The 15,070-nt window shown below is 39.2% G+C and overlaps 1 protein-coding gene across 1 annotated transcript; it reads left to right on the top strand.

The window, feature by feature from the left end:
- The first annotated feature begins 2,989 nt into the window (after positions 1-2,989).
- LOC122814340 (zinc finger MYM-type protein 1-like) lies at positions 2,990-14,464 on the top strand. Its single transcript, XM_044086929.1, has 3 exons — positions 2,990-3,384; positions 12,742-13,934; positions 13,998-14,464. Exons 1-3 carry the CDS (start codon positions 2,990-2,992, stop codon positions 14,462-14,464), a joined length of 2,055 nt encoding a protein of 684 aa, XP_043942864.1.
- The last annotated feature ends 606 nt before the right edge of the window (positions 14,465-15,070 follow it).

Here is a 15,070-nt window from a genome sequence, read left to right as displayed (position 1 = left end):
CATGGATAGGCTGCGCAGCCAAGTGCTCTGGATTATGTGGAATGCATGTGTTTATTTGTGAAATGTGAACGAAGCAGAGGCATTTTTTTAGTGTGTGTGATTTAAAGCAGGGGCCAGGGAAGCACTTAATTGTGTGATTAAGAAGAAGCAGGGAAGCATTCTGTAATTGTGTGATTGAAAAGAAGCAGGGAAGCATTTTGTAATTGTGTGAAAGAAGCAGGGAAGCACTTTGTAATTGTTAGTTGGTGTGTCTCTCTGGGTTATGTTTGCAGGTGTTTTGGCATGTTCTCAGACTGTTCAGGTAATTTGGTTTATGACCATTCATGACTTGCTGCTGGTACACTTTAGCTGTTTAAGTAACCAGGGTGTTTCATTCAGTGTGGCCATTTTCTTTGCTCATTTTTCATAAGTAAGATATAAAAGTTACTGTATTTTTCAGTAGAAATGTCACATGATTTATCTAGATTTTAGTCTTTATAATTCAGAGAGTATATATCCATTTTCTTTACGACTAAGGTGCTTGTTTGCTGTGTGTTGGTTGGGATGATTCTGCTGTCTAGTGTACACTTAAAACTACTAAGCATGGACAATGCTGTGCAAGATGCAAAACCAAATCAGGAGCGCCCAGCCTTTATTTTGTAGTCTGCTTTGAGACTATGGGAAATCCAAGATATTAATAGTATGAGAACTGACAAGTTTTCATAATGACAGCTTATTAATTTGTGTCATACAGATTTACAGTTCATTCCAGCAGTTATGGTATTAAGTGACTATAGTCAACATTATTCTTTGTGGTTATGGTAGATTTTGAGGTTTCGGCTGACTTCGTGTTGTGAATGTAAATATTGGTTGGGATTCTTCTAGTGTTAACACAAGCTACTGCAACATTTACTTCATATCGGATGGTGATCAAGCTCTTTTTTTTTTTGCATGGTACAAGGACTGTGAGTGAAATACAACCATTAGAATGTTTTATGAAATCAGCTTTTGGCTTTATTTCATTTCACCCATTGTTTAACCACAGTAGTCATGTCATGTGACTGAACAGATTTCTGCTTTGATTTTTGTGATGTACTTGATTGTTTTACTGCAGATGAATAGTTAAAGCATATTTGATAGCAACATAAGCATTGCTAGTGCAGTTTTTTGAAGGCATATTTGTGGTGATTTTTACTTTCTGATTTTGTCAAATGCTATATAACTCTTGCTCAACTTTTTACTGTTGGGCAGTGCAGTTTTACACGTCAGATTACTGTCAGTTATATAATGAGCAGTGGCAAATTAAATGTCACTGTGGGTGCTCAGGAAACAAAGCTGAGTGAGCATGTGTGCACTGGAAGTTGTATTAGTTTCTTAACTCTCTCTCAACTGTATTTGAATGCAAATTGTTACTTCTGGTACCATAGTTACAGTGCAGATTTTTAGTATTTATGGTTTGAGTCTCGCACTGCTGCATTTTTAGTTTGAATTGCTAACACTCAGAAATGAGTTAACAATTTACTTGGCTGCTGTCAGAATGATACTAATTGTAAACGTAGAGTAACTGTGCACTTTTTATATACCGCAGTGCCTGGCTATTCAGCTGTGATTTTTCCTTTTGAAAATGTCTAGGACAGTTCATCAGTGTGGTTACCTGCAAAGGTATTTGGTGGTAGGTTTTGTATCACATGCTGCTGAAGTTCAAAATACCTATATTAAAACATGTAGGAAGAAATAACTGAATTTACTTGGCATTCTTGCCATAGCAGAGGAATAGCAGTGTATGAGTGGGAGTGATGGAGACGCTATGTATAATAGCAGGGAACTTTGTAAACATGGTGTGGGTTTATTTCTACTGCTTCAGTGTGACTTTCTAACAATACATCAAACGTGAATTTTTTTACTGTTTGCAGTACACTGATGTCGCAGCAAAATAATTTGAATGTCGAATGGTAATATGATTTAACATAGTAATTCATGTGCTGGTTTATATATAAATATTTTGTAGTACTAGTAAAAGAAGCAAGTGTGGCTGTCTTATAGGTCCTTCCATCTAAGGAACAGACTGCTGTGCTATAATATATCAAGGAGATGTTGTACTGGCAGTAACAGTCATATTATAGGGAGGTTCTGCAGTGGAGTTGTAGAAGTGACTTTGGATCGTCTGTGGGGTGGTGCATCAATGGTGTTGGCTTATTTCTTCTTTTTTTTGTACCATACAGTATGTTTACACTAATGTTTCGTCCTTTATAGATATTTGGGAAACTGGTTACCTTGAACGTGATAGGAACCTACTGTTGAAATATTCGGAAGCTTCAAGTGCTCCAATGAATACCGCCTCCTCTGCAATGAATACCACCTCCTCTGCAATGAATACCGCCTCCTCTGCAATGAATACTGCATCCTCTGCAATGAATACTGCCTCCTCTGCATCTATGAATCGGTAAACACTTCCATGACAACTGAATAGCATTCCTGATGCCTTACATTGTAGGCACGATCTGTGTGGACAGTAAATCAGATGAAAAATGAGCCACAACATCACTTTATGAACCAGTACAGTAATAGCATTCGAAATGTTTACAAGTAAATGGATAGGATGAGAGGGGGGGGGGTAAATGTGCTCAATGTAAGCAAGCTCTAGTTCCAGATGACTGATTCTTGATTTGAATTGGCTGTTTAGTGCCAGTAATTGAGAAGCCTGTACACTGTCCTGCTGTTTTCTAATTTTGTATAATATAAAGTTGGCTCTAATACATGTACTAACAACCATTTGTAGTTGCAAGGCCTAGTTGGGTGAATTGCAAGACTTGGGTGGGTAGGCAGCTCTAAGAATTGAGGGAGTTTATGAACACTGCAACTTCCATTCCTAACATCTGAATTTCCAAAATTTATTTTTAACAGACAGCCTGGAAAAGGTCCAAAGAAGCTTTCTGGAGCAGCAAATAGAAAAAGAAAGGCTCAGAGAGAATTGCAAGTGGCTAGTTTACGTGCTTCAATGATGTGATTTATGCAGTCTAGTCAGACATTAGACAGCAGTGAGCTGCAAGACAGGGACAGTGAAATGCTCCAAGAGGCAGATTTCTCTGAGGTGCCAAGCAGTCCTTCCAGACCAGGTGAAAGTGACAGTTCCTGCCAAAGTCCCAGCAATGCTTGCCGTATGGTAGATGTTGAGGTGCCAAGCAGTCCTTCCAGACCAGTTGAAAGTGACAATTCCTGCCAAAGTCCCAGCAATGCTTGCTGTATGATAGATGTTGAGAATCCTGGTACTGGATGTACAGATAATGAATCGGAGTCAGAGGTGTGTGATAATGGCTCTGACCTTGCGGGTGATAATGCCAAGTGTGACAGAGTGTGTGGAGCTCAGTCAGTGTCTGGGGCATCCATTGACTCTATTCCTGTGTGGTCAGAGCTAGGAGCAAGTCATGTATCTGACCAAGTGTTAAATAAAAACAAATTAAGACAACACAGGAGGCTCAGATGCAAAAAACTTTACTAGTGTACACCAGGAGGCAAAAGACCATACAATACAATTATAGAATTCTGTCTGGTATGATACAGGAAATGTTCTACATTTTATACACCATACATTCAAGCTGTGCCCACCTCACTGCCGTGGTCAGTCACAGGGCACCTACATCACTATGGTCTACAATATTCTATTCATAAGAAAATGCTGATGTTATACTTTTTAAAAGTTTTCCCATGAGAATAATACAGCCTTGCAAAGCACCTGGTCAGTTATAATGTCTTTCTGTAAATGTTATTCTTTCAAGGTTTCAGTCCTGCTCGAATACAATAGTCAGTTCAGTCTTGTAATACACTTCTTTGTTCTTCTCGCAACATTACTTTTAGCAGCTGTGCTTTATCTCAGATAATATTCGCAAGGCCAACCATCTCAGAGGAAGGAAGAAAGATTTCAATGCTTTATACATTCATTTTCCTGACCCAGCAGATAATCATTAGTGAAAAAACATAAGCTTGCTGAGCTGGCTACTGCCAGGCTCAGAGTTCAATCACACTACAGATCCAAAGCTTCAAGCAATTGCATGTAAGATCATTCTTACTGCCATATTGTAAAATAGAATAAAATGCATTACATACTATTTGCTTTTAAACTAGCACTTCATATATGTTTAAGTACACATTTTTCTAACATTTTCCTCCCTTTTAATACTTTTTATTCTATTCAGAAACATAAACAATATCATATCATTCCCTAGCCTTTTCCTTTTAGGACTTTTAGCTAGGCAAGTCATTTGGTTTATATTTCAGGAAGAATTTCATTTGGAACCAATAGATCCAATTCAATGTCTTGATACAAAGTCTCAGTTACAGATATATCAACAAATTCTCTGACTAATCTTTTCATACAGGGAATCCCACAACAGACACATGCTCCTAATAAGAGCAGAACAACACAAATAGCAATCAAAATATTCATTAGGATTGAACCCCACCCACCAAATAGATTCTGGAAAAAGTTCGTCAGTGGGTTTGGGCCTGGTTCAGTCATGGCCGATACCTGCTGTATTACCTCTAGGTGGTCATTTATCTCATGTTTATTATCTGGTATGAACGCACTGCATTCTTCTTTGATAAGCGCACACGTACCACCTCTCGCCGCTAGGGTGAAGTCAAGAGCCATTTAGTTTTGTAGCACAACAGTTCTCATTGCATTCATTTCATCAGTCACAAGTTCAAGAGCGGAAAAAGTTGCATTACTCATTACTTCGAGAAGCTTTGACAATTTTCTCAGCTCCCAGATCGATTTGACTGCTCCATAGGCTGGGAATATTCCAGCCCAGGATATAACACTATCACTCAAGTCCATATGAGTCAATTTTTCTTTATCTTTCACGGATGGATGATCCTTCCAGCCAGCTTCGATCTTACCCACTGGATTAGCAGGTTTTTCGACTGAATTCCCAGTTTTTCGAGCTACATCTCTTACGTTTCGTATCTTACCTAGAGGTAATTCAGCAGTATGCCTTATAGCTGGAACCAGATAACCCAAAAAACAACTGCCGGACCAATTCTCAGGTAGCCATTTGTATGCCTTTTTCCCACAAACAAAATAACAGTTTTCTACTTTAGTACTGATGCGGGTTAACTCTGAATGAAACATTTTTTTTGTCTATAACAGACAATTGTTTATGCAATTCAGGATTTTTCTGCACATCTTTTATCGTTGTTTTCATTAAGCTCAAATATGAATCATAATTTGTGCTACAACTAGTACTATTATCTTTGGCCTTAATATAGCATTTATAGGATACAGTTATGTTACAGTTACTCCAACCAACTTGGAGTGTATCATTTTTAAAGAAACAAACAATTCCTCTCTGTGTAATAGGCAAATACAATGCAATTTTGTCCTGTGACCTCACAGAACCTGTATCAAAAAGTAAATTTTCCCAAGTCTCATTTATCCCCAAGGGGACAGCGGACATCAACAGTCCTCCATATGCTGTTGGTATAGCAGTACAAACCCAGCAGTTTGAAACGTTCATAGTCTCTACATATACACGCTTCATAGCCAGGTATGTGTTAAAGTTTCGATGCCAGTCTATAGACAGTTCATCACGTTTCTCCACTTTTATTTGTGCGGTTATATGCAGGAAAAAACACAACAAAAGGAAAGTTACCACAATCATAGTCAATAGATGTATAGTTAGCAAGATGGTTAAACAATATCTTCGGGGTTGGTTTGTATTTTTACTCATTTTGCTCTTGGCCATTCTGCCTTTGTTGTGTATCAGTCACAAAATGTTTATCAAGCTGAAAATTCTTTACTGGTTTACAGTGCATCAGGTGGACCCAGGATGACTGCTCAGCAACTTTGACTGCAGTAGGCGTCGCCAACAGTACCTGGTATGGACCTTCCCACTTCGGACTTGTCCAAGTCTTCTTCTTTATAACCTTCAACCAAACCCAGGACCCAGGGGTCAGCACTGCTTCTGGTCTCGTTTGTTCTTTATCTGAAAAAGAGTTCAACTGCAAAACAGTTTTATTTGTTAACAATTTCTTCATGTGACTAGCTAATGAACTGTCAGCCTCTAGTTCTGCAGGCATGAGAGCTTTCCACTGTGGCACATAATATGCCCTTCCAAATATCACTTCAAAGGGGGTCAAACCCTTTACATTTGGAACTGTTCTCATGCTCAGCAGTGCCAAAGGCAAACAGAAAATCCAATTCTTCTGTGTTTCATTCATTAACTTCCTCAACTTGCTTTTTAAAATTCCATTGTACCTTTCCACCAGTCCTGCAGACTGTGGGTGGTAAGCATAATGATTCTTCAAGGAGATCCCAAAGAATCTCCCAAGTTGCTGAATTGTCTGATTAACGAAGTGTGTCCCATTGTCACTATAGATTCTTTCTGGTATGCCAAATCTAGGAATTATTTCTTTTATTAAGGCTTTTGCTACTGTTGCTGCATCCGGATTTTTAGTAGGAAAAGCTTCTACCCATTTGGAAAACATGTCTATAATTACTAAACAGTATTTTTTCCCTTCACATTTGCTCAGTTCTATGAAATCCATACAGATAGTATGGAACGGATATGGTGGTGTAGGAAAACTCCCCTGCTTGGGTTTGAATGCTCCTTGTGCATGATGTTTGTTACAAATATGACATGCTGCACAAAATTTTTGTGTAAAGTTCGTGAATCCGTATGTTTGGAATATTCGATTTACTAACTGTACCATCCCCCCTGTTGAGACATGGCTCTGCCCATGGCTCAACAAAGCTGCATATCTAAATAAATTAGACGGCAATATTGGCTTTTTCTCTTTGGAGATGTACAGTCCATTTTTGAGGATTATATCTCGTCTCTCCCATTTCTGTTTCTCAGCTTTTGTAGTCAATGTCTGCATTGTTTTCAACATTTCTAAATCTAAAATCTCAGAGGGTTGTAATTCCTCATTCAAAAGTAAAGTTTCTGAGTCTGAGGCTGCTTGCTTTGCAGCTGCATCAGCTCGTGCATTACCTTTTGAAATCAAATCCTGTTGTTTTGTATGAGCTACACATTTACAAATAGCTACTTTGGTAGGTAACTGAATAGAATCTAATAAATTCAAAATAAGTTGCGCATGATTAATTGGTTTGCCAGTGGATGTTATCATTCCCCTATTTTTCCATTGTTGCAAAACATGCACTGTAGAGAAAGCATACTGACTGTCAGTATATATGTTCACACATTTGTCTTTCGCTAGAGTGCAAGCCCGTCAAGGCTATCAATTCTGCTGCTTGAGCAGACAGGTTATGCTGTAGGGGTTGGGCTTCTAAAATCTCTGTATCTGTGACTACTGCATACCCTACTAGATTCTTCCCTGTAGGACCCTTCCTGCATGAACCGTCCACATAAAATGTCACCTCGGCATCATCCAAGGGCATATCAGTGAGATCTTGTCTGGGCAAAGTTATTTGCTCAATTTCCTGCAGGCAACTGTGTGGTGTGCCATCCACAGGAGTTGGAAGTAACATTGATGGATTTAATGTTGTACAACGTTCAATTACCATATGAGGTTGGCTCAGCAGTATGGTCATACAAGAAAGATGTCTAGCAGGAGATAGGTATGCTATTTTCTCTTGCAGTAAAATTATCGCGACTGCAGTAGGCACTCTCAATGTGAGAGGGTGGAATAACACCACCGAGGCTGAAGCCTGTACTGCCATTGCAGCTGCAACTACTGCTTGCACACAATGTGGCAATGATCATGCCACTGGATCTAACTGTGATGAATAGTAAGCTATGGGGCGTTGCTTACTTCCATGCTGTTGCGTCAGAACTGACGTCATGTATCCCTGTTTACAATCTACGGTTTGAAAAAATCTTTTGTGGTAATTTGGAAGTCCTAAAACTAATGATGAAGCTATCAATTGTTTTAGTCTGCAGAAAGCTGTTTCTGCTTCAGGTGTCCATTGTAATACATCTTGTGCTGCCATTGGTGTTTTATATATTAAATCAGCCAATGGAGCAGATTCTAAAACATAGTTTGATATCCAACTTCGACAAAAGTTAGTCGTTCCCAAGAAGGACATAATTTCCTTCTTGGTTGTTGGTTTAGGTGCCTGTAAAATCGCTGTTTTTCTATCTTCATCTAGTATTCTACCTTCTTTGGATATTACATATCCCAGGTATCTAACCTGTTTTCTCCAAAGTTGTAACTTATTTTTGTTTACTTTGTGTCCTTGTGCTGCTAAAAATTTCAGTAATGCTATTGTATCTTCCCTGCATTGCTGTTGGGTGGGGGCTGCTAGCAAGATGTCATCTACATAAAGTAGAATCTGACTACCTCCTGGTTGAGTAAATCCCGCCAGGTTGCTAGCCATTTCTTGTGCAAATATCGTTGGACTTTCACAATATCCCTGTGGTAGCCGTGTATAGGTATATATTTTACCTTGAAATGTAAATGCAAACCAAAACTGGCTATCAGGATGTATAGGTATTGAAAAGAAAGCATTGCTTATATCTACCACAGTGAAATATTTTTGTTGTGGCTTCAAATCGTTCAACAAAGTGTGTGGGTCTGGCACCGTAGGTGCTCTGGGTATTATTGCATTGTTTACAGCTTGTAAATCCTGTACCATCCGCCATTCCCCGTTTGCTTTTTTAACAGGAAATAGAGGGGTATTACATGGTGAATCTAGAGATTCTACCAGTACTCCTTCCTTGAGTAATGCTGCTATTATAGGCTTAATTCCCTGCTCTGCATCTTTCCTCAAGGGGTATTGTCTTTTTTGTGGTCTAAATGCTGATTTTGGTGTAATGGTTACTGGACCTGCAGTTCGAATAAGTCCTACATCTGATTTTCCTGTTGACCAAAGAATATTTGGTATATCGCACAAGGCTTTTTCTTCTTCTTCTAACAAGAATGCTAATCAGCTGTCTTCACTATGTTGTAAGTGTACAGCTGGACGTGTCTGTGTTAGCCAATTCAACTTCTGTTTTTGTACTCCCTGTTCCGATAATTCTAAATCAGTTTGTTTTTCCCATTTTGTTACTTTTTCTCCTAAATCTTCCCATTTCACATTTTTGTTTTTTGTCAAGCTGACATGTGGCAGTCTATTGGATTTGTACAGTTTCATGAATTCCTGAGGTAGTGAACAGCTTACTACACTGTTTCCCTCAGTATCCCAATATAAGGTTCGTAACACTAATCTGTTAGCAGGATTTTTGAACAACTCTTGCTCATATTCCTTATCTGGTCCTGGCATACTACAGTAGTATAGAGTACAATGTAACAAATGCTGTTGATCAGTGTCAAGGGAGGGGACCTTACTGATGGCTACGTTCATCAGTTCCTCGGTTACTGCCCCTGGACCAGTCGTAACTAGATCCTGGCTGTACCAGTAAAAAGTTTCACCCTCCGATCGCACCACAAAAGTATCCATTTGTCTTTGTGCTTCCATACCCTGCATAGTAGGAACTACTGATATGCCAAATATCTGCATAAGGTCTCTTCCCAGTAAGTTTACTGGACATTTCGTAGAAACTACAATTTTATTTTTCTGAGTCATACCTGAAACTGGGTCAGTTATTGCTATATCATGGGAAAGTGGTTCCCTATATAGCTGTCCATTTGCTGCTTTCACTAATATATAGTCAGGTGATTCAGAGTGTTCTGGTAACTTTGAAGGGTGTATCAAAGTTCGTGATGCTCCTGAGTCACACAAAAATTTCACTTCCTTACCTTCCACCAGAAGTGTAACTTCCGGTTTTGTGTCTGCCAAATAGAGCTCCAAGCTCAATAATGCTAAGTCTAAAACTTCACTTTCTTCATCCTCTACATCTGTTTGCACTTCCTCTGTTCCTTCCACTACATTTACATTTGTCCTTTGTCTGTTAACCTTTCCTGATGATTTTTGATTGTCATCACTATCATATAGTCAGTCCTCATCACCTTTATCTTTATCTTCTGTAGTCGCTTTTTTATTTAGCCTGCAATCCCTTGCTAAATGTCCCTTCTTACTGCACTTAAAGCACTCACCTTTCTTTTTTCTCTCTTCAAAATCTTCTGACCTTTTGTCAGATTGTTTATTACCCTGAGTATTTTTCTTACCCTTTTTGTTCGATTGTACTACAAAGACTTTTGCTCCGTCTTCAGCTGTGAAGACCTGTGTTTTCTTTTTCTTTTTACTATTAAAGTGTCTTTCAGCATGTCTAGCATACACAAGTAATGCTTGTAGCCTGCTTGTTCGGTGATCTATCATATGCTTTGTAATAAAGCTACTGATAGGTGCAATGCAACCTTTCAAAAATGCATTTTTCAGTTGCTGTTCATATGCGCTATCATTCGTCTGACTTTCAGGAATAGTCATGCCACTATGGTTATTGAAACATTCCAATAATCTACCATAGTACCCATCTACAGTTTCATTATCTTGTTGTATGCATTGGTTAATGCAAGTCCAATCTGCTCTAGGTTTCCATTTTTCAGAAATTCGGTCTGTAAGACCTTTCACTCTGGTGTCTAATTCTGCGTCACTATGTTGGAGTGGTTTAAGTTGTAAGCACAAGCGTTCCAGGTGCCACAAATCATGTGCCAGTCTGGACCTACAATTTGTCTAACTACCTTTTCTACTTCTTCCCCATTTAAATGGTAACTTAGTCTCATACCTTGTAAATCTTGTATAAACTTTTTATGATTAATTTTTGGGTGAGGGATTCCCTCTGTAGCTTTCCGAATATCTTCCGGTGTCCATGGTCTATACACTAGGAGAGTTGGGTCCTACCCTTCCTGCCCTGCCTGAGGGTTTGGTACCTCAATTAGTGGACAGATTTCTTCACTCTCTTCTAGTGAGTCTCTCCCTATTTGATATAAATCTGTGTCCCTAAGTGTTTTACGTGTCCGGGACCTAGTTTCAATAGGTTCTCTAATAAATGGTTTTAGTGCTCCTGCAACTTCAGGATAATGTGGAGGTTGACTAGCCTGTCCTCCTGCTTCATATCCTAAAAAAGGTATTGGAGGAGGCGGAGGGGGAGGGGCCATCGCTATTACTGTATTATTATCCTCTTTGTCTAAAAACAATGTTTTCGCATTTTTAATTTTTTGTTCCCTTCGGTTCACTTCCTCAATCCACCTATGTGCCTGAGGGATGCCTAATTGTCGTTGTTTCTTTGCCTGACCTTTTGCATCAGATTTAAGCTGTTTTAAAAGTTTAACTAACGAAATTTTATTTAATTTACCATCAAATTCGTATTTATTGACCCATTTTGTATAATACCTTACATTATCTGCTCGTTGTAATTGCATATATTTTGCGTCATCAGTTAGGGGCAGATCTCGCGATTTTTTAGTGCACTGATTTCCCATGTCAAAAGAAAATGTTACGTAACCCTTTTTTCTTATCACATGGTATCTTGTTCCTTACACAGTTTATCTAGAATAACTGCCTACCTTATTCTGTTTCCCTGATCTATGACAAAATATACAGTAATTTCTTATGTCCCTGATCTGTACAACAAATCTATGACAATAACATTTACAGTAACCTAGTCCCTGATCTAAAACAGAAAAAAGGCAAAAAATCTTCCTACCTGAGCCTCTTGGGTCAACCAGTTCGAGACCGCTCTTCGGCCACAGATCAGAAAAGTGGCCAGCCTCTCAAGACGACAATTCAGTCGGAGGTCTTTGTGCTTCAAGAAGAACCATTTTGGTAGCTTCTCCTGCGCAGTATTCACCACCGGTACACTCTGATCTGTAGCTGTCGAGGGTTTCCGGTCAAACGTAGGACCAAACTGTTAAATAAAAACAAATTAGGACAACACAGGAGGCTCAGATGCAAAAAACTTCACTAGTGTACACCAGGAGGCAAAAGACCATACAATACAAGTATAGAATTCTGTCTGGCATGATACAGGAAATGTTCTACATTTTATACACCATACATTCAAGCTGTGCCCACCTCACTGACGTGGTCAGTCACAGGGCACCAACATCACTATGGTCTACAATATTCTATTCATAAGAAAATGCTGATGTTATACTTTTTAAAAGTTTTCCCATGAGAATAATACAGCCTTGCAAAGCACCTGGTCAGTTATAATGTCTTTCTGTAAATGTTATTCTTTCAAGGTTTCAGTCCTGCTCGAATACAATAGTCAGTTCAGTCTTGTAATACACTTCTTTGTTCTTCTCGCAACATTACTTTTAGCAGCTGTGCTTTATCTCAGATAATATTCGCAAGGCCAACCATCTCAGAGGAAGGAAGAAAGATTTCAATGCTTTATACATTCATTTTCCTGACCCAGCAGATAATCATTAGTGAAAAACATAAGCTTGCTGAGCTGGCTACTGCCAGGGTCAGAGTTCAATCACACTGCAGCTCCAAAGCTTCAACCAATTGCATGTAAGATCATTCTTACTGCCATATTGTAAAATAGAATAAAATGCATTACATACTATTTGCTTTTAAACTAGCACTTCATATATGTTTAAGTACACATTTTTCTAACACCAAGTAGTAGATGTATGTGAGGAGGAAAGTAAAGAAGTAGATCCAGTAACACACAGGAAAGTCGATAGTGACCCTGGTAAATGGCCAGATCCCATGGATGATAAAGTTCGCTGTCTGTTAAGTGCTGCAGGGCCTGTTCAGATAATGAATCACAGTTTCCCCTATGATGATCACCATAGAAGATTCAATCCCATCTTTTATAATAAAAGACTTACAAATGGTGAGACAGTCAGAAGGTCTTGGTTGGTGTATTCCGAAAGTAGTGACTTAGTATTTTGTTTTTGTTGCAAACTCTTCAGCAGTACTCATTTAGTTGCCCTGTCTAGTACAGGAACATGTGACTGGAAAAATTTGGGACAAAAGCTTATAGAACATGAGCGGTCAGTGAAACATAAAGAAGCTGCTGCTAAGTGGAGTGACTTGCATTTGAGGCTTAAGAATAGCTCCACCATTGATCACCATCGTGAGAACTTGATTGAGTCTGAGAGGAAATACTGGAGAAATGTTCTAGAAAGACTGCTAGCAATCTGTCAGTACTTGTCCCAACATAACCTGGCATTTAGGGGTAGTGAGGATCGACTCTTTACAAGTTGTAATGGTAACTTCCTTGGGTTGGTGCAGCTATTGGGCGAGTTTGATCCAGTAATACAAGAGCATCTTCGTCGTATCAGTAATGCTGAGATCCATGATCACTACTTGGGGAAAACAATCCAGAATGAGTTGATAATGTTAATGTCAAAGTCTGTCAGAGACACTATTTTGAAAAAGATAAGAGATGCCAAGTACTATTCCATTATATTGGATTGCACTCCTGACTGCAGTCATCAGGAACAGATGTCACTGACTGTCCGTATTGCTGAATGCAATGAAAGTGTGGAAGTTAAGGAGTACTTCTTGTCCTTCCTCCAGGTTACTGAGACTACTGGTGGTTTTCTGACTGACATTGTGTTAAATGAACTCAAAAGTTTGGGAGTTCCACTCAAAAACTGCAGAGGCCAAGGTTATGACAATGGCTCTAATATGAAGGGGAAACATTCTGGTGTTCAGGCAAGAATCTTGTCTTTAAATCCACGTGCATTTTTTGTACCCTGTGGCTGTCATAATCTCAATCTAGTAATTGGTGATGCTGCAAAGTCTTCAATAGATGCTGTTTCATTCTTTGGTAGTCTGCAGCGAATGTACACTCTGTTTACATCCTCTACTCAGAGGTACAAAATATTTCGTGATAATGTGTCTGGTCTAACTGTAAAGCCACTTTGTGAGACCAGGTGGGAGTGTAGGGTAGAAAGTGTCAAAGCAGTGAGATACCAAGTGGGTGCAGTTTATGATGCCCTAGTTTCAGTGGCAGAAGTTACCAAAGGGAAAGATCCTAAGGCATATTCAGAAGCAGCATCACTGAGCAGTGCAATGAAAAGTGCTAAGTTTTTAATAGTGCTGGTAGTCTGGTATGATGTATTAGTAAAGGTTGAACAAGTCAGTAAACTTTTACAAAGCTCATCCATGCAAATTGATCAAGCAGTGATTCTGCTTGAAGAACTGAAAAGGTTTTTAACAGAATACAGGGCCACGGGGTACAAAAAGGCAAAAGTGACTGCAACTGAGCTAGCTGAAGAACTGGATGTAGAACTCAAGTTTCCTGGTGCAGATGAGGTGAGACCCAGGAAAAAGAGGAAGCTTTCTGGTTATGAAGCGGATGATGAGTGTCTAATTAGTCCTGAACAGAATTTTAAAGTCAACTTTTTCTACACCCTTGTTGACGTTGCACTGTCATCTGTGCAGGACAGGTTCACTCAACTTGCACCTCATAGTGCTACTTTTGGCTTCCTCTACAACATACAAGACCTCTGTACGGTTTCTGATGATAAGCTATTGCAGCTCTGTAAAGACTTGCAGAATCTTTTAACCCACAATGACTCTGCTGATATCGATGCAGTAGAGCTGTATGAGGAATTGAAAACCCTTTGCCACATTATTACAAAGGGATTATCAGCACTGGATGTCCTTAATGTAATGAAAAAGTGAGGGTTGGTGGAGATATTCCCACAGGTAGTGGTAGCTCTACGCATTTTGTTGACTCTGCCAGTGACAGTTGCATCTGGGGAGAGGAGCTTCTCCAAACTCAAACTAATCAAAACATACTTAAGAAGTACTATGCTGCAGGATAGACTTGTGGGCTTGGCTATGATTTCTATTAATAATGAAATATCTTGCCAGATAGACTCTGCTGATATAATTGATAGATTTGCTCAGTGCAAGGCAAGAAAAGTGAAGTTTTAGTAAGTGGCTAGGTATGAATCTAAGTGTGCAAATTCACAACTGTTGTAAGCAGAATCACAACAGTTGTAAGCGGAAGGCACAACAGTTCTGTACTATGCAAGTTCCTGTACGGAAGCACTACAGTGGAGTTGGCAGGTAAGCACAAAGTATGGTCAGCTATGCACTATTCTATATTGTAACTGTTACCTGAATGGGTATAACGAAGCTGACTAACCATGTTCTTGCATCTGCTAATGTTTCAGCATGTGTACTGAAGGTATAGTTGCCTACTGCCAATGGGGTCATTGCCAGTCTTTGATCAATTACCTGACAATGGTACAGTATTTTTAACATGACTTGTGGCAACAAGCC

Source organism: Protopterus annectens, chromosome 1.part1, assembly GCF_019279795.1.
Source record: "Protopterus annectens isolate FY-2018-M chromosome 1.part1, PAN1.0, whole genome shotgun sequence".
Lineage (NCBI taxonomy): Eukaryota > Metazoa > Chordata > Ceratodontiformes > Protopteridae > Protopterus > Protopterus annectens.
The sequence above is the reverse complement of the archived record's forward strand: the minus strand, read 5'-3'. Positions and strand labels throughout refer to the sequence as shown.

Bases quoted from the DNA above. Each gene is read 5' to 3' on its own strand.
- LOC122814340 (XM_044086929.1), top strand. From the start codon at position 2,990: ATGCAGTCTAGTCAGACATTAGACAGCAGTGAGCTGCAAGACAGGGAC. The intron at 3,385-12,741 runs GTCAGAGCTAGG...CAAACTCTTCAG, and splicing joins ATTGACTCTATTCCTGTGTG to CAGTACTCATTTAGTTGCCC. The intron at 13,935-13,997 runs GCTCATCCATGC...GGTTTTTAACAG, and splicing joins AGTCAGTAAACTTTTACAAA to AATACAGGGCCACGGGGTAC.